At 39.4% G+C, this 24,051-nt stretch overlaps 1 protein-coding gene across 5 annotated transcripts in view; it reads right to left on the reverse strand.

Moving 5' to 3' along the window:
• The window catches only part of ALMS1 (ALMS1 centrosome and basal body associated protein), a 73,700-nt gene that overhangs the window by 4,961 nt on the left and 44,688 nt on the right, over positions 1-24,051 (reverse strand). For 2 of the 5 annotated variants that reach the window (XM_052780845.1, XM_052780843.1), the window contains 10 exons: positions 21,987-23,745; positions 20,732-20,857; positions 18,827-18,997; positions 13,811-14,991; positions 10,411-10,519; positions 8,918-9,172; positions 6,958-7,205; positions 5,681-5,864; positions 5,435-5,498; positions 1,086-1,185 (listed from right to left, as the gene is read on the reverse strand). In XM_052780845.1, coding sequence (XP_052636805.1) covers positions 1,086-1,185; positions 5,435-5,498; positions 5,681-5,864; positions 6,958-7,205; positions 8,918-9,172; positions 10,411-10,519; positions 13,811-14,991; positions 18,827-18,997; positions 20,732-20,857; positions 21,987-23,745 — 4,197 coding nt within the window. The remainder of the gene's footprint in view (positions 1-1,085; positions 1,186-5,434; positions 5,499-5,680; positions 5,865-6,957; positions 7,206-8,917; positions 9,173-10,410; positions 10,520-13,810; positions 14,992-18,826; positions 18,998-20,731; positions 20,858-21,986; positions 23,746-24,051) is intronic. The other 3 variants (XM_052780847.1, XM_052780844.1, XM_052780846.1) reach the window with 3 other exon arrangements.

Consider the following 24,051-nt stretch of genomic DNA (forward strand, 5'->3'; position numbering starts at 1 on the left):
TAGATGTGTGCTCATGGGAGGGCATAGGGACAGAAGACTCTCTTCCTTGTTACTTATTGTGCTTAAACACAGGCGAGTCTCTAGCACAGGGTTCTTCAATCTTTCTATCATTAATTAAACCTCTGTTTAACAGACAGACGCAAAGCACATGTTGCACAACTTGGACAGCCATGGAGAAAGAGTAGCAGTTGTTAGCTGGGACAGAAGCAGCTCCCTGCAGGGATCTCACTGCTTCATGGCAGAATGAGGCAGGATTCAGCAGTCTTAGAATAACCCAGCAAAATGGGTCCCGCTGTTTCCTTCTCCTGCTGACCAAAATCCTGGAGTCCTCACCCCACCTTTGCTCTGCTGCTGGTTGTGTGGTGAGGCCCCAGCATAGAAACTGTTCTTGAACTGCTGGATAAGTGTGGTTCAAAGTTAGTAATACCCACACTTAGGGATACTGGTTTGTCCTACAGCTTGCCAGACAGAGGAGATCCTTGGCTGATCAGTGCCAGTGCGGTAAGACCACACTATCAGCTGAACAAACACTTAATGGTGAAATCCACAGCCCCCAAAGTTAACAAATTACCAGCAGGACTGTCAATTCTCCACTGGAGCAAAATTAAGAATGATGACTCCATGCTTTGTTAACCATGGTTGCAAAGTGAGCTGTGAACTGTGTAAGCTAAATCCATTTACAGCAAGGGTACACGAGAGCAAAACCAGCAGCCTTCAAGTCAAAGAGCCTGTCCATGAAATATCTTCTTTAAATACGCTCCACAATCCCTCCGTTCTGCCCTCAAGACTGCGCAAGACTTTTTTTGTATGCTTTAATCAGGACCATGCTTCCTTGTCTTTTTTCCATACAGCATGTGTAGGCACTGGAAGGATTTCAGGTTAGGTAGGGGGATTTTTTTGTTCCACATTTTGCTAGGCTTGACTGCTTTGACCCTAATTAAATGTTAATATATCCTAACCACCTAGAAGTTGCAAAAGAATACCACAGAATGAACATTTAGCAAATATTACTATAATGCTTGTGACCTCAAGAAAAAAAAAAATTCTAAAATGTTCCAGTATAAATATTTGACCAGAAGACCTACCGCTTTGTAAAGCTGTGCTTTCAGACGGTACGAGTTGTATTCCATTTTTCTCTTCTCTTCCTCTCGCTTCTTCTGCACCTCTGGCAGCTGCTCATAGATCCTTAAGTGTAAATACAAAAAGTCAAAAACAGTGACTTTGAAGGAAGGAACTTACTGACATTAAAAAAACCCCATCCTCTGCTTTATCTTCACATTCTGTTAAAGGCTACTGGCCAACCACATCATAGAAACATTTATTTGGGGGTTTACTAGTGTCACACAGGGAAAACGTGGAATACATAGCAGTTGTGATACCAGAAATTCCCACATCCCATAATGCCTTTCTCTTACAAGCAGCACCTCCTAAAAGCAATATTTATAACATTAAAATGACCATACAGCTGATATGATTACCGAGCTGCAAAAGGTAGAGCTTCAGTATCTTCAGTACAGAATAGCCCCATTGCTTTGAGAGTATGCTGATTCTGAGTAACATGTTTATCCACCAACAGCAATATTTTTATCCCAAGAATAACCTGAGTTAAGCTATTTAGGCATCTTTTCAATATTTCAATATTTTCGACATTCAAGATTGTTGCCCTGTTTAGGTGAATGCTTTGTCTTCTCCAGTGCTGAACTTCTCCCATACCAGAGCCAAACAGCAAGGGATGCTTTGAAGTGAACAGAAGGTGACTGGTGCTCAGTACAGTCAGTGCGCTATTCTAATCTGTTTTACATGCTACCATCTCAAGGAGGGACCTGAGAGCTAGGATGACAGTGTATTGCTCACACTGACATCCCCAAGTCTTCCTTTAAGATCATAAAGCTTTACTAATTTCATGACAGTGGTTGCCAAGAAATATGCAGCTTCAAAAACATTGTCGTTTATGGGAGGTGGAAATGAATGATGTCCAAAAATTTCAGTCCTGTAATACTTAAAGCAAGACAGAACTTTTAGAGACTGTTTTATTCTTACGTCAGTATAGTATCTTTGCATAATTACTGTTGGCACTTCAAATATTTTTAAACACATCTATGCCTTCAACTTGTATTATCTGAAATGACTTCAGCACACTCCATTTTGAACATTGCAAATCAATACTGCCCACCAGCCAGGACGGGCATCTTTGACAGTTGTCTTGGTACTAATTCCAGCAGGAAAATAAGTAAGACTTCAGACTGGCAAGAGAAGCAAGGGAGGCAAATGTGTATCAGTTTGCACCCATTTGCTATTTAGTCAGTACAAGTTAGGTGTCACTTGTATGTTTCAAAGGACAAAAGGACAAGAAGTTAGCTGGAAAACAAAGTAATAGGAAGCTGTATGATAACACATAACTAAGAAGGCAAAATCAAGAAAGCAAGGAATCAAATCCAAATCTCAATTAGTCCTGAATTTTACCTCCTGTCTACTTCACCAGCATCAGCTAGGGAAAGCCATACACATTTGTAGCTTCTACAGTCCCCCACACAAATGTGTTTACCAGTCCATCAGACTTCACAGTGGAATTGATAAGCAAGCAAATACACATCCAACACCAAAAAAACCAAGAAAACACAAAAAAGCAACTGCACTCCTTCCAGTAACCTACCTTCCTGTGTATCCCTATTTTCCTACTCTGTCTGCAGCTGTTCTTAGGAGGTCATCTTTTCTAAAAATGTCACTACCCACATTACCACTATAGAAAACAAGAAATAAATCACATTTTTATGTTTATTTTACTCCTCTTATGCTTTGCTGGAAGGCAGCAGAGGGTGCTAGGTCTCTGCATGTGTTACTGGATGGTAGGGAGGGATACCTCCAAGATTTGGGGTTTTGTTTTACTACCATCTCACCATTGTCTAAAGGCTTTTGCCATTCTAGGGTTCCACTCAAGGAAAGATCAAGATTTACACCTGACAAATCATCCCACCATAAAGATGTTTAGAGCAAGAAGTGGGCAATGCAGAATTATAGGTAAATTAATTGAAAATTGTTTTCATTACCTCTAGCTAATTTGCCATGAGAAATTCCATTTATACCCTCACAGAGAAAAAGAAAAAGCTTCTGCACTCATTAGAGGTGTGGATTTCAAAAGAATGGTACAGAATAAATTACTTCGCAGCTCCAGCTGAGAGCTGGAGTATGACAGCAGCAAGAACAAAAAAAAGAAAATCACCAAGCGTGACTGCCTGAATCAGTCTCCATAGAAGTCCTGCTGACTTTGGTTATTATGAAATCAGAGTTTCTGAAAGTATATGAGTTCAGATACATCGATGGCCAAGTCCAAGTGACCTGAACCCAAATCCTTCTACTTCGGCTCAAACATGTGGACATGCATTCCTTGGGGAACTGGTGTATTTACTGTATTTACCACTTCTGCCACCTCTCTATTAACGCCCTAAAAACACTTTTAAATGCCAAAGGCTACTGAAATAAAACATTATTTTTTGACTCTCCCAGCATATATATCAAGGGTTTTATTTTATATATTGTGTATTCCAGTAGATATTTTGTAGAATCAGTGTAACTGAGGTTGGAAGAGACCTCTGGAGGTCACCTAGTCCAACCTCCTGCTCAAAGCAGGGCTAACTTCAAGGCTGGAACGGGCTACTCAGCCCCCATCCTCTCAACTTGTGACTATTTCCAAGGATGCAGGCTCTGCCACCTCTGCGCAGCCCTGCTCCACCACTTCACCACCCTCCTCGTGAAAAACTGATTTCCTGGTCTCCAGTTAGAATTTCTCCTTACCGTAACACATCGCCACTGCTGCTTGTCCTTTCACCATACGCCTCCAAGAAGACTCTTCCTCTGCCTTCTCTAAACCCTCCTTCTGGCAGGGAAACGCTACTGCCAGTTCCTCACCTTCAGCCTCCTCCTCCCCAGGCCAAACAATCCCAGCCTCCACAGCTTCTCCTCATGCACCAAGTGCTCCAGCCCCCTGACTGTCCTGGTGGCCTCCACCAGACTCAGGACACTTCGCTGACCTCTCTCTTGTGCTGGCAGCCCAGAACAGGAGACAGGATCCAGCTGTGGCCCCATGAGCGCCAAGCAGAGGGAATATCCACTTCCCTCCACCTGCATGAAACGCAGTGTGTAGCTGGCCTTCATCCCTGCAAGAGCATGCTGCCGACTCGTGTTCAATTTGCTGTCCACCAGCTGTCAGGCCCCCAAGACCCCTTCCAGAAGGGCCACTCCACAGGCAGTCTGTCCTCAGACACTGCCAAGGGGGGTGTCCGTGGTTGGCAGGGGGCGGTTCTGTCCCAAGGAGAGACTTGGTATTTGTTGTTGTTGAACTTCATGAGATTCCTCTTGGCCCCTTCCTCCAGCCTGCAGAGATCTCTAGAAACTGCAGACCTACTCTCTGGCATACAGACTGGTCCTCCCAGTTCAGCATCACCTGCAAACCTGCTGAGGCGCGCTCCATCCTATTGCAACTACCAACAAAGATGCTGTGGAACAGTCCTGGCCCACAGCACTGTCCCTTTCACATTGCACAAACCCTCCCAGCACGTAGCATGGACGTTCCAAGACTTCAATGCAACAAAGCACTTGCATATACGCTGAAAACCCAAATACTTAGAAGTATCCCTTGCCTCAAGGTACACTCTTGACCTTTGTTTTGTTTTGATTCTAAATAACTTACAGTATTATTATATCTTTATGTAACTTTACAAGTTAGAGACGACTTCATAAGTCTCTAATTTACTCTTAAGTATTTATGCTGTTTCTCAACTGGTACTCTTCCAAACCACCTCCTCTTGACTCAGCTACCATTTCAGAATCTAGCTGCAATAAACTCCATTTTTTATTATACCTTCACCTCACCTGGTCTCTCTGTAGCATAGATATTCCAAGTGTTTAATACATTGTTAGAGTGCTGTGCACTTTATATATAAATCTCTTGAGTCAAAAATAAGGCAAAATCTATCATAAGGTCCTTTTTTTCAAAGGGTAAAAGCCTCTGTATTCCTTCGAGGGTAGTTATTTCTTATCTAAAGCTACTTTCATTTGGTGAAATGATACGTCACTTTCTGTGCCAATTACCTAGTTTGTTAATGTTTAAAACTATACAGACGCTCTAGCAGCCCACACCCTACGTTTCCTCTCCTTTCGGGATCCAGCACTTGCACAGTTTGCTGTAGTACTTGGATTGCAGATACTGCAGTAGAATACTCAGGTTTAGTTACAGAAATAATTTTTCCAAAATTATCTCATTTCTCGGATTTTCTAGATAGATGCTTTGTCCCTCTGATAAGGTGCCTACACCTTGCCCTGAAAAAGCTGAGTTACCCCCAACGCCCAATTCTTTGACTGCAGATACAATTCATCCACCTTTCCAACCCATTTACTCGGGTCACCCATCTACCTGAAACAGTTTTCTTAACCTTACCGTTTAGATCTTTGAACCATTTCACTCTTTGGAATTGTTCTTCTCTTTTCTCTGATCAGAAAACCTAAATGGAAAATTTTGAGATAAGAGAACAGTGAACAAGTCTACTTTTCACAAAGAATACTATTGCAACAATCTGACTCCTTTATAAGTTATGGATTCTTATAGACAATACCCACACCCCTAAGCATAATGTGGAAATTCATTAATTCCTACAGAACATAAAGAGCAGAACCATAAAGGTACCTCTGTCAGACAGCATGTGACTTGCATTCCTGTAGCCCTTTCTTTTCTCTGGAGGATTAAACAGCTCTTCTCGTTCAGACTGCAGTACACTCTGTATCCTCCTTTCCTCCATTACAAGCTTCAGATGCTTCACACGCTCTCCAGAGCGGGAGATGAAATCAGGGCGATGCACTGCAAGAGCCTCCTAAGATGGGATGACACAAAACAAAGTTTAAAGTGGCCAGACTGTCTCCCTACAGCTGGATGGGAATAATCCAAATATCTAACACCATTACCAAAGCATGGAAAAAATCCCATCAAAGTAGTATGTGGTATAACATACAAAATCTTGTATCCTTAATGCTGGGTAGATCCTCAGAGACCTTGTTTAACAAATTACTTGTCAACAACCAGAAAATTAACTGGCCAGAAAGAAATAACATGGCTAAAATAATTAGCAAAAGGGACATAAAATTCTTCTCAAAAAAGTTAACAAAAAGTTGAGCCCATAGAATAGAAGATTCTGTAACTTTTTACAGTCTTCCTTTTTATAAATCAGCAGGCACATCAACATTAGCAATTTATTTAGGATCAGTAGAGGAATTTTGAAAGTGATCTCCTGATATCTCTGTTTGCCACACTTCAATTTCCATCACAGGGCAGTCTCTGAGCACATGAACAGATGCAACTGAACTCAAGGAAACTTCAGAAGTGCACCTTAGTTAGCACTTCTTAATTTACATTTCACTTGCTGTGGACAATCTCTTTTAAAAATATTTCTGTACACTAACTCTGTATTTTTCCACAGATACTTAGAGCAATCACACCTATCTGAAGTGTACGCCATATATGCATGTGTGTGTATGTACACACACATACACTGTTTGCACTGTATGAATTAAAAGTTCATTTTAATCACGTACTATGTACATCACACAGTATTATCGCTGCATGGAGGCAAGTATGACTTGACATTATGTCAGCTACATTCCCTCTAGTTCCTGAAGCCAAAATTTAAGCCCTGAAATATTAGATCAATTCAAATAGTCTGTTGTGGAAAGCCAGATTACCATAAGAAAATGGACTAGTGAATTTGTTGGTTTTCCTGGGTTTTGTTACATTTGTTTTGTGTTTGTTTTTTGTTTTTAAGCAGAAGCAGTCTGTAACGTGGTTGACTTCCAATGATTATAAAGGTGAAATAATAAAAAGAAGGAACAAAAAGTGTTTCCACAAGATTCAGCATAACTCTTGAAATCCTACCGAGATCTCAGCAGCCTTATAGTGCAGCATGCCTTTACCTGTAGTGTAAGCTTCACAAACGGCCGCAAGGACCTGTTCTCAGCATCTCTTTCTGGAACTGCTGGCTGAATCATGTTGCTGTGCTGATGCTCTTCTTGCCAGTTCTTCTCTCGGAGAGGCTCTCTCCAAGGCTTTGTGCTGGTCAATGGTTCAAACCAAGATGGACCAGGACCAGAAAAGGAATTGGAATGGTTTTCTTTCCTAGATTCAGATTTCAAGTCTTCTGCTTGGACAAACCATGAAATCCCTATTAAAAGGCCACAGAAGAGAATAAAGATTTGTAGACAATACATGTGCCTATTTTCCATCCCCACCTATGGCCCTTTATGCCTGTGCTGGTTTTGGCTGGGATACAGTTAATTTTCCTCAGAGTAGCTAGTATGGGGCTATGTTTTGGATTTGTGCTGAAAGCAGTATTGATAATACAGGGATGTTTTTGCTATTGCTAAGCACTGCTTACACAGAGTCAAGGACTTTTCTGCTCCTCGCACCACCTCACCAGCAAGTAGGCTAGAGGTGTACAAGAAGTTGGGAGGGGACACAGCCATGACCAAAGGGATATTCCAGACCATATGACGTCATGCTCAGCAATAAAAAGCTGGGGGAAGGAGGAGGAAGGGGGGAGGTGTTCGCAGTTATGGCATTTTGTCTTCCCAAGTCACCGTTACGTGTGATGGAGCCCTGCTTTCCTGGAGATGGCTGAACACCTGCCTGCCCATGGGAAGTGGTGAATGAATTATTTGTTTTGCTTTGCTTGGGTGAGCAGCTTTTGCTTTACCTATTAAACTGTCTTTACCTCAACCCACGAGTTTTCTCGCTTTTACCCTTCCAATTCTCTCCCCCATCCCACCCAGGGGGAGTGAGTGAGCAGCTGTGTGGGGCTTAGTTGCTGGCTGGGTTTAAACCATGACAATGCCCAAGGTCTTAGCTAAATCAAATCAGTGGCCTAACACTGCAATAAATACTCACTTCAGTTTAATAACAGTGCGACTCTGTAGCACACATCTGTGGCACTTTCAAAGGAATTCCTTTGCCAAGTGTCAGAAAACCAGCAAGTCTTTATCAAACAACACTTTTGAAAAAGCACAAAATGGCTTAGTTTGCAAGTTTCTCTCTATAGAAAGAACAGTTATTTATCAGCAATTGCACATTTTTAAGGCGCCTCTCTGCTGTCCTAAGCCCTATGGCTTTTTATAGATATTTTTGAAGATCAAATGCATCACATCTTCCAAATGTTAAACATGTATACAAGAATTAGATTACTCACAGTTTACATACATAATGGGATTTAAATACATCAGCTAGTACTCTGAGCAGATATTCTAAATTTTCTAAATTAAACCGGTATGAGAGAGAATGATTTGTCCCTACAGCAACAACAATGATGACTAAGGAAAACATTTTTAAACATTTAATTATCACATTGTGAAGACTGACAGGGAATTGGGGGGGGGGGGGGTGGTAAGGAGGCTACACCATCAGCCCAAAAATGCAACTCTAGCTAAAAGAGGGAGAGGAGTCTAGTTCTTCTGGTACCTACTCCTGAAAGAATGTGTGTTCTTCGAAGCCTCAGTACCTGAAACAGTAAGTACAACTTACAGTGACCAGTTACTCAGAGCTTAACAAAACCTTTTATCCCGTGCAAATGAAAATTAAGTATCTGTACGATTCCCATCTCATTCATCTTTCCTTGCCTTATTCTTTGCTTCCTGTTTACTACCTTTACTGGCTAGGTTGCATCTAACAGCTTGATTGAAAATGCCATCATAATAGAGCACTAGAGAGTTCACTTGACATAGTGGTTTTGTTTAAAATTCATTGATTAAAAACAGAGTAAGAACTGACTGTACTAGTGACAGACTACTCTATGTCCTAGCTAATCCTCCTCACATATTATGCCAGTTGCTGTCAAGATGTACAGCTTTTCTGGTCTGCGGAGAAAGTGTATTTTGGACTGACCTTGTGGTAAATGCAGCTTGCTCCTTTTCGTCCTTTTCTCCATGAAAAAATTGCCTGGCTGTCCCTTCTGCTTACTCTTGCTTCCTGCTGCCTGATGATCTGTGACCATACCATCTGACTCTCCAAAATTACCATCAACACAATGCCAAGGTTCCTGTGGCCATTGATTTGGCTGGCTAGATCTTGGGGTAGGAAAAGTCACACCAACATCTCGAGTATTTTTCTTAGTTCCACTGTTCACAATCTCCAAGTCTCCTGTAGTTGAAAACGAAGCAGTAACATCTTATTCCAGAGCAGCTGGAAGTACTTCAACATCAGCACGAGTGACATGCATAGTTCAGGGGATGACCCTCATTTTTTACTTTGAAGCTGAAGGAGCACTTTCTTTACCCCTCCTTCAAAAGGCAAAATCTTTTATATTCCCACTTCCAATTCAAGGAGAGCTTGCAGGATTGTTACTACATGATAATCTGAGTAAAATTAAAGCGGTGTAAACCAAGTACCCCAAGCAAAACAAGCGTGTGCGTATATATATACGCACACTGGGGGGAGGTGGGGGTGGTGGAATTAAATTTGAACCAACTATGCCCCTGGCTGGGGACTTGAATTGACTTTTGGAAGAGTCAACTTCAAATCTGCTGCTGAAAGACACAATGGCAGGTCAACATGCAGCTTTACATTTTGGACAAGGGAACTGCAGGTTTTTCTGGACCTGTTAGTTTACCCAGTGTGTCCCATCCAAAACTGTGTTTTAGGTGTAAAAGATGGGTTTGCCCACAGCACTACAAATATTTAACAGAAACATATGAAGCATAAGGTGTCAACTAACATTCAAAAAGTCATAACACAATCTTGAAACCCAAGCCATGAAAATACTCTTCTGATTCAATCCACTTGCACATGAAAACAAAGCAGTAATAAATAAGTGGTATGTCTGATGAATGAAACAAAGCCATTACTCAATGTGATGATGCTAAGCTGGCCTGTAAATGAAAGCAATGAAGAAACTGATAACTGCCACCAGAAAAACCCAAATGCAGAACTGCACCAGTCCAGGATCAGCCCATGTTTTAAATAGAATATAACATCCAAAATATTACCAAGGTGAATATGAAACACTGCAATTGCCTTCTGAAATAGCATATGCCTACAAAATACATTCTGTGAGTAACAGATGTCTTGCAGAGAAAACAATATATAAAAAAATACAGTTAGTCCACCTTTGCTATTGAAATGGATCAGAAGCTTAGGTCAATAAACTTATAAGTGAGTGAGAACACTGGTTACTAAAGCAGACCAAGAAAGGAAAGGAAATGGCTTACTTCAATTAGAACATAACATCTTTCTCTTCAAATGCTTTTAATGAATTTGAAGAATGCTGCTTGTACATACCCATCACCAGAAACATGCACCAGACTCTGGAGAAAGGTTTCCAAACAGATGAAAGGCAGAAGCAAATACAGAAAAGACAAGTCTGGAATTCAACAACTCACCTGCTTGGATACCTTTGTTTAGCATCCGTGTCCGTCGCTTGTTAGTAAGAGCAGAGCTTGGCCCCCAAGAACTGCTGCTTGCAGAAGTTGATCCCGATGAGATTGCATTCTAGAAAAAAAAAACACACAAGAGAATAGAAATTCCTGAAATACTAACAGAAATAAACAGAAAGCGGGTTTTAAACAGCAAAAAAGTTATAGTTGTCACTCTTTTACTTGTTGTGCCTTGACTCTATTATTATTTAGATGTTTATCACAGGCTGATCAGCGTCTCTTATTGCTACGCCACACAACAGCCAGCCTTGACTTTATCCTCATGCACCAATGCGCTTTCAGCATCCCATTATAGTAAGAAAAGCACATTATTTCCGTAGGCAAGAGCTTGCCTGTGATCAGATTCTGTACGGTGCTGAGCATCCTCCAATTCATTTGTCCAAAGTTCATGGGACAATGCGGCCTGTCAATACAAACTTACAAAGAACCTTTGCTATGGCAAGATCATTTGTTGGCTGTACTTTCATGAGAAACTGCAAAGTGTGAAATATTTCTGCTTTGGAAAGAGGGAGAATAAACATCTAGACTGAATCCTATATTCCCACCCTCTCAAACCAAAAGCCTTTAAAGGCTTTTGCTGGAGGGACAAACTGTCTTGAAAGATTAACATGTTGCTTTGTAAATTCATAACGAACTCCAATTCTGTACCATTGGCATGAAAGAGCAGAGTCATTTCAAAACACAGGAAGTTCTATCACCCTGTGATCCTCGTTACACAGAATTCTCCAGGTGGAGAAAGTTAACAAAAACAAGAAATAGAAGACAAATGCTAAGAGCATGGTTTAGGCAAAACACTAGTTTCACATCACCACCACTCACACAAACAGAAGTTCCAGCTGCAAGGATGTAAGCAGCACAACTTTGTTATAGTAAATTAATTTAAATTTTATGACATGTTATAACTTTACCACCATTTAAAAAGGAGTATACTCTGTAAGTGTAAGGCATCCAGTCCACAAGCTTTTTGGTTATATAAAATACAGAGAAGGTTAGTGCTTTATTAACAGCAATTAACCGACAGTGCTTCCCCAGGCTTCAAATCCAACAGTGCGGCACAGACCAATCTCTGCAACTCCATTGAATTTAATTTTTAATTATGAAACAGATTTTTTTTTCCTTGATCATAGCAATTAGTATCCTGTTAGTAACTCATAATGCTAGCCACGATGGAAATGAACAGAGGCTTTTTTTATTACCTTTTTATTGAACCTCTGCTATCACCACTTCAATGCTAAACAATTTCATTTCAACATTAAAAGGTGGCAATTTTTACTCATGCATACTGGCAAGAACTCTTTTTTTAGTTTCATAAAACTATTACAGCTCTAGTAGAGTGCACTAGACAGATGTAGCAGATATGCATCTTCTTTCAGAGAACAGAAGCAAATTTGAATATGTGCTCAGCAATAGGGAAGAGTATAAAGCAAGGAAAAAAACCAAGATAACCCATTTACACACACGAGCATATCAGCCCACAGAAATAAATATAAGCAGCTATTCAATACTGAATATTGACATGCATATTCCTATTTGGACTAGAATATTCAGTGCAGTGCTTTCAAAGCCCTTCAGCAGCTGAATAGCGTAACCTTTAGCTTTGTACCTGCTACCAGATGGCAGCTTGAAGAGTGCTTTAGAAATAACAGAAACTGGAATAGATAAAAACCTTCTGGGATGGGTTCAGCATCTATAAATAAAAAAAAAGCTGTAACCAAGTTTTCTGGAAGCAGAGCTGACAATAGGCTGTCATAAAAAAAAAAAAAAAAAAGAGCTACAAAATGCAGCACTTGCCTGAAAGATTCATACAGTAGCCTCTCGAGGAGTAGAGCTCCTCCTATAAACAAATATCTGTCTCTGAACCGCTGATATTTGCAACAAACAAACAAACAATCTTGATTTCTGTTCAGCCAAGCACCACAGACAGTACCAAAATTTGGATTTTAAATTTAGCTTGCCATTTTGCCATCAATTTTCTCTCACTCCTTATCTGAGGTGGGTCATGTGTCCCTTTATATGTATTTTTAAAAGGAACACTACACCAGCAGATAAAAGATACTACTTTCTAAAGCCATATGGGCTCAATCCAACATCAAGCACTGGGAACAGTGAGCCTTTACTCCCATATAAGTATCACTGCAATCAGTTACCTCATGGGTGATTTTAACAGGCAAAAGACTACATGTTGTTTTTAAGGTCCAAACAGACCTTGAAAGATTAGTCTTATGAATGGAATATGGAATAAAATCATCTCTGAAATACTACAACCATGCAAGACATGTTGGATCTTTTCATTGTTAGATGGTCAGTGTTCTGATTAATGCTCCTAATGTTGCAAAGTTTATGACAATTTTATTTTACCTTTAAATAAATATTATGAATAAAAATATTAATAAAAATATTTTTAAACCATTCTTAGTCTTGAAAAAGACTGTTTCTCCCCCAGACATGCATTCATTAGCTTATGTGACACACAGACTGAGTTTGAGTTCTTTCTATTAAAAAAAACTAACTCATTTTAATGAAATCTATTAGTAATGATTACAATACCACTTTCTTCCAGTAATATGAAAAACAAATTATTTCTCACTTGTTCCTATACTTTTCAGCATTAATTAATATTACAGAACACCAAAATTCTGTAATTTCTTACGATAATCACCAAACTCATGCCAAGGCCCCCTTTCAGGAAATTAATTTTCATTTCTCCTCCAAAGGGCAATGGCCAAATTCAACTGAAGTAATCCGCTTAACTCCAGACTTTTCAGCTAGAATCCTTAGGGACGAGACTTGGTATTTTAACATGCCTAAACTACCAAATACAAAAATTGAAGAAGCTTACAACCAACACTCAAGCAAGACAAAATTCCAACATTTAAAATAGACAAACAGTAAGAAAATTCAAATAATAATTCCAATTTTTATGAAATTGTATTTATCGTTGCCTAGATATATTCAGGTAGCAATAGGCAGTCAAAATCTACAGCCTCAACTTACCACCACTGTCTTCAGGATTGCTAAAGCACAGAACCTGCAGGTAACTAGAAATCAGATACAGCAGGATCTTGCTTCCCAAGACAAATAAAGGAAGAGAAAAAAGACAAATAAGAACAAAGGGAAAGAAAGCACAATTGATGTTTTAAGAGATTTTGAGCTCGTCCTTATTCCTGGAAAAGCAGAGAGAGTTGTTTGAGCTACTTAGATCAAAGACAGAAGCCTATGATATAAACAACACTCTCCGGGAAATTTTAAATTATTCTCCAAATAACAAACTCTGCTACTGTACAGCAGTTTAAGAGTTTCTGTAACAATTAGTTAAAATTGTCTTTTGGTCTAACTGACTACATACCTGGATCTCTTTCCTTTTCCTGTGTCTCTCAGAAGTAACCTTTGGATATTCTACACCCACTGCTTTGCCACTTCCCTTGTCCCACTTTTCAGAGCGACTTTTCTGGTGGTTGATGGTACAATAAAGCTGGGAGAGTCTTGGTGACACCCGCACTCTTTCATGCCCAAAAGCCCTGATCAGCCTGGCAGTATCAATGGTGGAAATGGAACTGCTCACCTCAGTCTGAGTAGCAGTTTCCACCTCTGTTTGGGTCACCACATCAGATTCTGAGGTGGTAGAACTGATCGTGGTGCCATGATCTGTACTGAGCCTTGCCTCTGAGGAAGTGTCACTAGGAGTTTCCCAGTACTGCTGATGCTCCGAAATTTTATTCATGTGGCAGATAATTTTTTCTCCTGACCTATTTTTCCCAAGCTCAACAAGGTTATTTTTATCATGGGTGATACGTGGTCTTTCTTCAACATGGGTTGCATTAGGCTTTAAGGTACTTTCAGACCTGCTCTTCTCTGGCAGTCTTATTCTCTTCTGTTCTCTTCCCTTTATTTTCTTTTCAGATTTTGTTGGTATTAGTGTATGCCTAATGGGATTCTGAAGGACCCTGGCCAATCGATCAAGGCGTTCAACAAGTGACAGCTCACCGTTACTCCTAAAATCATGGTGCTGGTGTCTCTTCTGGCGCTCCAAAAACTTAATCCAGAGTTCATCTAAGCTACTACTGGACTGGGTTCTCTGTCTCGGTGGTAGGTCTTTCTCCACATTCTCATTTGGGCGAGTTGTTTGGCTACATGGCAAAGGATAATTTCTAGCTGCCTTTTGTTCTTGTTCTCTTCTGCCACGTTGAAGTAGCTCCTTCCCTGATGTTTCATTCCCCAGAGACGCGCTAACATTTAGATCCTCATTCTTGCTGTAATCTTCTTCTGCAGTGAGTGGAAAGAATTCATTTTCACCATCTTTTTTATGACGAACAGAGAAAATACATTGATGATGATGTGCTTTTTTCCGATTCTGCAAGACAACACTTGAGGAAGGTCTAGCATGTCCAATACCAGAACCGTCTTCTGACAGCTCGCTGTTAGACAGGAAGTAGCTCTCACACACGGGCATTGGATGATGAAGGTAGAACCGTGCAGATTTGAAGACTGAATGAGTGGTTTTTACGGACTTCGAATGATCTGGGTGTTCTAGAAGAGAAGAAAACACTTTAATTTTTTGTTTCTTTACAGGGAAGCAAGTAGCAAACAGCAAATCTTGAACAGGATAATTTTCATCCTAACACTTTCCAATCATTTCAAAGGATTAAAAGCAGGGATCAGTGTACCCATTCCCAAAATGCAACAAACTTAGAAATGAAGTTTCAGCATTATTAAAAGTACATAAATAATATTTTCTATCATTTGCAACACGGAATCCAAGAGAATATTACATCCAACGGAATCTGAAGGAGGAATCTAGTTACACCACAGGTAACTACTCTGACCAAAATTTGGACTGAGTCTTTATTTATATTTATGAAAACTCATGGCAGGCAGCTGCAATTCATTTTGCCTCTTTTCAGACAAATGCCCAGGGAGTACAAGTGTTGCCTAAGGCTATGCCTGAACATTATCTCTCAACTAACTCAGAACAGCACTATATAAGACAACCAATACCACTTCCTGTACAGCTCCTAGAACCATCTCTGATAGCATACGAAGATCTAGTCCTGCTTTGCTTTCAAGCTCAGATGACACATTTTAGTTCAAAGCAGTAGTGAAATCCCCCCAGAATATGCTACTATCTGAAATTACAAAGGACTATATGCAGAAACCCAATTATAAACTCATTTGCAAGAGACATACATTAAGTATGCATGCGCTAGCAGGAATATATTCCAAAATAATTTTAAAGCCATTTGTAATATACTGCGGGAAAAAAAAAATCAAATTTAAAAAAGTAAAAATGTGTTTCATGCTATGTTCTTTGTACAATGGACTGAATTATATAATGATCCATGACGGCAGAAAGTAGGAATTATAGATGCTAGAGCCAGAAGGATTTCCCAAGTCCCTATGCTTACTGCAAGATATTTCATGACATTTTAGCCAAGTATGTCATTTAAAGATGCCTTATAGAATAGTAATAGCTTTAACATAAATAAAAAAGTCAATACAAAAAAAGAACAGTCCATTTACTAATGCTAACACCAGTGACTAGGTAATGGGGAGCTGTCAGCAAATGCATATCAAGCGCCATTAATGACAGGAATCTCACTCCTACTGGTTTTTCTCTAGCTCTCTGACATTCCTCCCAAGTTCGTTTTTTTGTTTGTATTTTTGTTGTTTTGTTTTAAGCAGTCTTGTTTCCGTGATTGTGACCTACTGATGAAAACAGAACTGGAAACCAGCTCTTCCTTTCTTCGTCTGAGCAAGCTTTGCTGCCGTTTCAGCAAAAGGATGGCAAGTCCCACAATCAAGCCTCTCCCTACCCCAGGAGGAAAATACCTACCTACCTCATCAAGAATCACAAGCTATGTAAAACCCCAATTCCACATAGGAAAAAGTGATGCAAGATAAGCTCAGGAAGGGTTACGATTGCATGAATTCGTACTGTTAACACTGCCTCATAAACCTTACTTTTATTTAGTCACTTGTTTTCCTTACATTTCATACACCTTTTCCCAATACAGAGACACTTCAGTGTAATGTCATGGTCATGAATAGCATAACCAGACCCAGTCCCACTAACTCTGAAATTGGACGAATTTGTCCTTCCATACAAGGTCAATGTTTATATACTCATGTAAGAGGATTCCTCCACATACTCCTGACAAATGAGATCAGGCTTGGGAATACTATGCAGAATTTGTGCTATTTCTGTATTTTTAAAAAGTTACCAACAAAATGGAAGGAATGCAAACAGGCAAATAATAAAAATAAGTTTACATAGAGAAACTTTTTAAAAAAAAATACATAACTTGCATAATTTTAAGCTCTAGACAAGCTCTGTGGGTAGAGGTAATCTTTTATTAGACCATCTAAAAATACAGTTGAAGAAGTCAGAGAAGATTTTAGACATGCATGTCTCTTCAGAAGGCTTGCTTAAATTTCCAACTGTACTGGCTGGTTTAACAAAAGATTATTTCTATTTACAGTTCTTTTCTTGCCTGTGTCTTTAGGCCAACACAGCTAGACAAAAATATTATTAGATAATTTTATATTAACACTTGTGTTCCCCTTTCATTTTTATCCAGGCTATTCAGAGAGGTATCCATCACTCTCTGCTCCAACATGGTATTTTGTTTGTTACTGCAGATTCTTGTTCAGAGAGCTCACTTCTATACCCGCACTCTTTCTTCAGTTCTACTGCCATGACCCAGCATTCCTCTTCTGAGTTACCGGCAGTGAATGAAGAAAAGCATTTTTCTATCTCACTCCACTTGTATCCATATCCTTGCATTTTATAAATGCTCACAGAGAATTACTTCTTCCATTAGAAAAACTAGGTTGAGACAACATTGTCTTTACTGTTGCACTAGTTCAACTACTGGTCCTACGTACACTTACCAAAAAAAAGTAAAATGAACATAAAATAATGAAGTTCAGTGTGTCTTATGCAATCATTTTAAATTATCTTCTGGAATTAAAACTTATATTCTGGAAATACCAAAATGTCTCCATTCTGATGAGAAAACCTTCCAAGAAAACGCCCTCTAAAGTGAAGAATTAAAATCATCAGAAGGAATCCCTATCAATATGTCAGCACTGCTCTGTGCGGTGACCTTACCCCAGGCATACTGAACTGCCTGCTTAAAAAGGACAACAATAATCACACTCAGGTACTCCATAAAAATCTGTTTCATTAAATGTCTTCAAATAACAAGTTTATATGATACTAAGAAAAATAAATGAGCTCCCAAAACCCCTATATATGTGACTGCCTAGAAGGGAGCAGGAAGTCTCTAACGCAGAATCCATTATGCTGTTCATGTGTTTCAGGTCCCATCCCTCATTAACAGCCACAATTATATCCCTTGCAATTTGCTCGCTCTTTGTTTAATATAGCATATGTTGCAAAATACTGTACTTTGCAATCAACAGCTTCCCTGACGAATTAATAGCTGCATTTAGGAGAGATGGCAACCACTAAGCAATTTTGTTTACAGTTACTTCTGTCCAGGAACACAATGCAATTCTCAAACACAACAAAAATCCTCATCCCTGCTCAGACTCAAGGAAGTTTATCAGCCACTCAAAATCACAGAATGAGGTTTTGTACAAAAGGAGTGTCCATCAGGACTAATTTTAGCTAGTGTCATGAGATACAGTGTCAAAATCATCAGTTAGCACAGCATAATTTCATTTTGTCAGCATTCTTAACAAATAAAGCCTTAAAGTAGGCTACTATAGTAGTAAACCCTGCCCTTCATCCCTCAGGAGTACCATCCAACAAGGTTAATGGAGGGGAGGAAGAAAGAGACATCAGTCAAATCAAATTAAAATTCAGTTAAACACCAACATTACAGAGATACTTAAAATGACATCACAAGACATAAGTGTATTTGTGAGCAGGAACACAACCCCAAGCCAACATACAGAGCCATCCCACCTGCTTTTATTTACCAGGGAATTTCTGTCATTTTCTACACAGCATCCTTTCTACACATAAAGAAGACTTTGCACTTCAAAAACTTAAGAGTGCCTTAAAAAAAAAAAAAACAAACAAACCACACAGAAAACAACACACAAACACCAAAATCCAACCCCCACCCCCACAAACCCCCCCAAAAATCTTACAAAGGCTCCAATAAGCACTGGGGCCACTGGAATGCTAGGAAATACTAACATCCAAGTATTTGGTCATTCAGGAGAAGCAGAAAGATGGGGAAGAGAAAAATGAGACAAATTCAGCATCTTCAGGCAGACTATCAGCAATATCATGAGACCAGAAATCATGGATCCTGAAACATAATTCTTTTGCTCTACTTTCTTTCATGTGTATGAAAACAACATGTAAAATTAAAACACACACTTTAACTACCTGGGGAAGCTTCCAGTGGCATCATTTGCTCCTCAGCCCAGGCTAGCTTGGGCTTGGCCCTCTTACTGTAGATTCCTTCTTTATGCTTGATAGCCGTACTGTCTGGAGGATTATCATCCCTTAAACCAAGCACGTTTGCTGGAAACCTTGGAGGAAGGGCATCATTTGACCCTGCAGAGAAAGAGAGCAATGAGTAAAAAGAAGAAGCAGGAAAAATAGATACAGAAATTTCACAACAAAGACAATGTCTGAAAGAAAGCGAATTATCCAAGCATTACTACCAATATATTCACCAACAGCCGTGATCCCTAGTGAGCAGTTCTAGTGACTAATACAGCAGCAGTAGGTATTGTGCCACATTGTCTTCCATAATCTTTCTTGACAAGGTTCTTCCCTGAGAGGTAGATAAATTTTACCTATCTACTAATAAGTGGAGAAGAATACAAGAAAATGAGCATTAGACAAGTCTACCATGAAGCCAGACACAGGACTTGGAATGTCCAGACTCCCTCCTGCTCACATTAAAATTCCAGACATTTTCACTGACTGATGTAAATAGCTATTTTCTGAACAGCAACGGAGAAAAACTGGAAGACTAGAGTAGGTCTGTATAACCTCTAAACAAGAATTCAAGACAACAGGAGCAGAGCACTCTTACTATCATATCGCTGTCTCCTAATGTTAGGAACCTAAATGGCCGCTAACTGATTTATCATCCTTGTCAACACCACCTGGTTATATTCAGTGGACTTACTCAACTCAATTTCCTTCAGCTACTACTTGTGAACTAAGAAGCAGCAGGGAGTTTAAAAAACAAAATTTATTTTTTAATTCTGCTGTACGTTTTCTACAATCTTGCACTGCCTCATATGCATATTGAATTTTTATATCTAGCATCATAGTTTCTGCAAAACAACAGACTCTCATCACATTTGTTTTTCTCATTTTGACCATATTACAACAGACTGGAAAAAGGTAATGAGCAGAGACGCATAAACAATTACAAGCACAATTTGTGGCTATAATAACTAACCTGTGCACTTACTGTGACTGTTGTATCAACCTACTCCCCTAGGACACATCTGTCAGGAGCTGGACATCTCTGTAATATTAGTTCTGTCTACAAATAACTTTGGATATCAAAAAGCTCTGACTGAAAAAAACCTGCGGATAAGACCTATAATGCTTAAGTGATGCACTCTTTATGTATAGGAGAGAACTGAAAAATAACAGCAGGCAAAGCAAAAGAAATTGATGAATCGCAGAGCATCCTTTCCCCTGGTAAATGAGAAGTGGTTTTTACTGGGAGACAGGAGGATGCGCAGAAGAGATGAATATATATTTTAAGCCACAGTTATGAATTACATTGTTTATAGAAAGGCTTTCTACACTGGAATCTCCTAACATGGAGGAAAAAAATACAGTACTAAGAAAGCTACTACCTGAAATGCATGTTGTATTATGCAGATATTTCAGAATGCACACATACCAAATTAAAAAAAATGGGGAGAACGTACATAAATAAGGGAACTAAAAAGAAGGAGAACTGGTAGAGATATGAAAGAATGCAAACAGAATAGTAATTCCCAGAGGAAAGTAAAGAATTATCAAGCTGTAAAACATTGAGCCTTGTTTCTTTTCACCGCCAGAATGGAGTACTAACATCCCTTTCATCAAAGAAATTGAAACCACAGCCTTCAGTCGGGGCTCATTCATCTTTGTGTTACAAAGTAGTGTGAACATGAACAGACATTTTTCTATTACAATCAATGCACTTACTCTAAACTGCTAGGACAGAAGAGTTCTGAGCTCAACTGAGACAATTCTGCATATGAAATAGATATATTTTGATCCATGAACCCCAACCATCATTTTGCATTTGGAAGACCTAAGATAAATAAGTACCTGAGTGAGAGCTCTCAACACTGGTTTCTGACCCAACTGGAGAAATTTTAGATCCTGCCTTTAGATAAGGAACATAATACATCCCAGTACTTCCAGAAGGTTTATATGGCAGCAATAAGGGCTGATCTGTGGGGGGTGGAAGGCAAAACAATTAACAGAAGTCAGGCTTTAATTCTTTAATGCAACTGAAGATAAAAGCAACAAATCAGGACCCAAGAAGACTGCTGAAGATGTTCACTGTAATAAATCTGGAGAAATACCCTATTCTTTAGGAAAATAAATTGCAATTATTAATTATTTAATTAATTTAATTCTTTAATACTCACCCAGTGGTTAGAAGGTTGACTGTCACTTAGCTAGAAAAAATAGCTTGCTTACCTATTCAATATTAAATTTGTGACTAGGGTGACAAACACTGACTTAAAAAAAAAAAAAACCACCTCACATACCCACATAGCTCCCAGTTGATCCATGTTTAATGAAATAATTTTAAATGAGCATGGATATCTGTCCCTCAGGTCAATAAAAGCAGCGTGCTGTCATAACAGAATTCCAGCAAATGTTTGGACCAGAACATTCACTGACTTCTAATAGCAAAGAGAAGAGGTGATCAGATAGCTGAAATATTTTTTGTACTCTGATATAATGAAAGAATCTGCTCTCTCAACTCACACTATTTTAAACACCTTGAGAATAGAGATACAAAGCCTGGAGCCCAGGAAAAATCATGAAAACTACACAAGTCTACACACATCAGTAGTGTAACACACCACTGTGGGAAACCACTGTGCAACATCCACATTCTTCTGTCAACAGATTTTTAAAAGCCCTGCACATTTTTCTATTTTATTCTATTGAAAATAACAATGTGCATATTTTCCTCCTAGTTTTTGTGCTACCTTGACTAGAGAGTAAATCAGTAATCAGATATATCTCTTGATAAACTAAGCAGTAAACTAAATCAAATTATCTAGAAACAAATGTCAGAAAATTTTCTTGAACCAGACTTGTACACAGCAAATTCAGTTCTAGATAAACCTGAACTGAATCACAACTGTATTGATACAACTCCCGACTGCAAAGCCCAAGTTTAAGGGTTGGGTTTTTTCCCATATGAGCAACTTTAAATATCAAAATTATCTCAAGAATGTTACTTCCACAGAAAAGCTGGGGTTTTGTTTTTTAATACCTATAAATATCTTGAACTTGAATAGATGAAAGTTTACATATACATACAAGACACTAATTTGCTCACCACCCTGCCTTGGGAAAGAGGAAATGTTGTTAAGAGATGAAGTTGTATTGTTGGGAAGTTCATGTGCTTTCTGGAGAGACGACTGGTAGACAGCATTTTCACTGTCTCGTGAATTAACATAAATTTCTGCTGAAAAGGTTGTTTTTTCAGGACTTTCTGTTGTTATCTGAGTGGTAGCATCAGAAGTACTTTTCCCAGTTTTTGCAGGAACTACAGAGTTGAAGATATTCTTCAGACTACATCCCCCTGAACCCAGAACAGTGACTTGTGGTCTCTCACTGCTTTGCAGAGGCAGCTCTTGCCCTGCTGCGCTTGTAACAGAGGAAACCACTAGGCAGGGATCTGCTGAAGACACTGGCATTGGGAAAGATGAAGATCTTTGATCTTCTGGAATAGGGTCAGCAGCTGATAATTTAGAAACAGCTTCTATTAAAGTTTCTGGAGTTTTTAAAGACACTGGTTGAGTATTAACTTCAAGTTTATCCCACGATTTCATCTCTTTTTCAGTATTCACATCACTATGCAGCTCTGAGTTATTACACTTTGAGGAAAGAGTTACGTGGACGCAAGACAGTACTTTCTTAACTGGTGATGAAGGAGATACAGAAGTGGTGGTTAAAATCTCATCCATAGATGAATGGCGAGACGTACCGATTTGCTCTCTTGCAACCTCTTTCTGAATGAGAGGTACTTCATCAGAACTTTTCTTCTCTTCTTCCAATAACTTAATATGGCCCTTCAGCAAATCAGCTTGTACAGCTGGATCTGAACCTTCTAAGCTCTCACACAACTGGATGTGTCCAGGTGGGCTGTTTTTCTCCTGCTGGTAAGCACTTATAGAATGGGGTTCATTAAACCTATTCATTTCTTGACTGAATCTTGTATCATAATCAAGCTCCACGAGTCTGGCACTATGCCTGCCCAATTCAGTCACATGTTCAGGCAGAACATCAGAATTTTTTGTGCTAAGGGTCTGTCTTTTATCAGCATGGATGCTTACAGAATCCTGATCTGACAAACAGTCTGTTTCTTGATAAGCTCCAACTCTCTTACTGTCAGCAGAGACATGATGAAACCTGTCTTTCTCAGCAGTAAAAGCAATCTCATTAGACACTGAGCCAGCAAGCATTGGACTTGAAGGAGGACAAGTCTTAGATCCTTCGCAGTGTTGTTTGCCATGGCTCTGTTCCTCAGTGCTAGCAGAGTCAACCTCCAAAGGCATTATCCCATCAAGACCATCTCTAGTAAGACTACTGCTGAGTGCCATGGAAGTCAATGGTAACTGCAAACGTTTTCGGGATGAAAAGGTGATAGAAGTAATTTGCTTAGCCATTTCTTCAGAACACTTTTCCACAGACAGCTTCTTCTGAGCTGGTAAATGGACTTCTCTTTGCATATTGGAAGCAGCTGCAGACCTCACTGCATACTTGTCCCATTCCTTCTGCAATGGTGGATGAAGTTCAACAGCAGCATCAGAATGACTAGTTGCAACTGTTTGATATTGCTTGCAGGTAGGTGTTTGAACAGTACTCAAAGATTTAAACTGCATATCCTTCAGCAGGCAACAATCGGAAGGATCAGCTCTATATAACGGCACAGCTTGTCGTAAGCTCGACTCTAAAAGGTCCTTAGTCCTGATGGCTTGTGTTTGTTTGTCAGTTTGAAATCTTTTGTCACTTGGAGCTTTTAAACGCTCTATGTCCTGTTCCTGATTATGGCTATACTCAGAAGCAGCTTCCAAAACACATACCCGTGGATCCTGAAAAATACAGAAGAATTCACATAGGTTATGTGGACAACTTCCTGCCCTCGCCAAAATCTGGATTGGCGAATTCAAAGAATAACTAGTGCTGTCAATAATCAAGAGTCTGTCATCATGAATGAGCACACACTTTCTCTTGAACAATTCTGTTAATGGAACCAATTAAAAGTTGGTCATATTTTAAGCACCAGCAAATTAGCTAACATTGTTTTGATGCTATAACAAACAGCAGCAGTGACATCTCAAATAGAACCCTTTAGTTTTGTGAACTATGAAGTTGTACTCTGTTACTTAGGCTAAGTT

Source organism: Harpia harpyja, chromosome 2, assembly GCF_026419915.1.
Source record: "Harpia harpyja isolate bHarHar1 chromosome 2, bHarHar1 primary haplotype, whole genome shotgun sequence".
In the NCBI taxonomy this organism is placed as follows: domain Eukaryota; kingdom Metazoa; phylum Chordata; class Aves; order Accipitriformes; family Accipitridae; genus Harpia; species Harpia harpyja.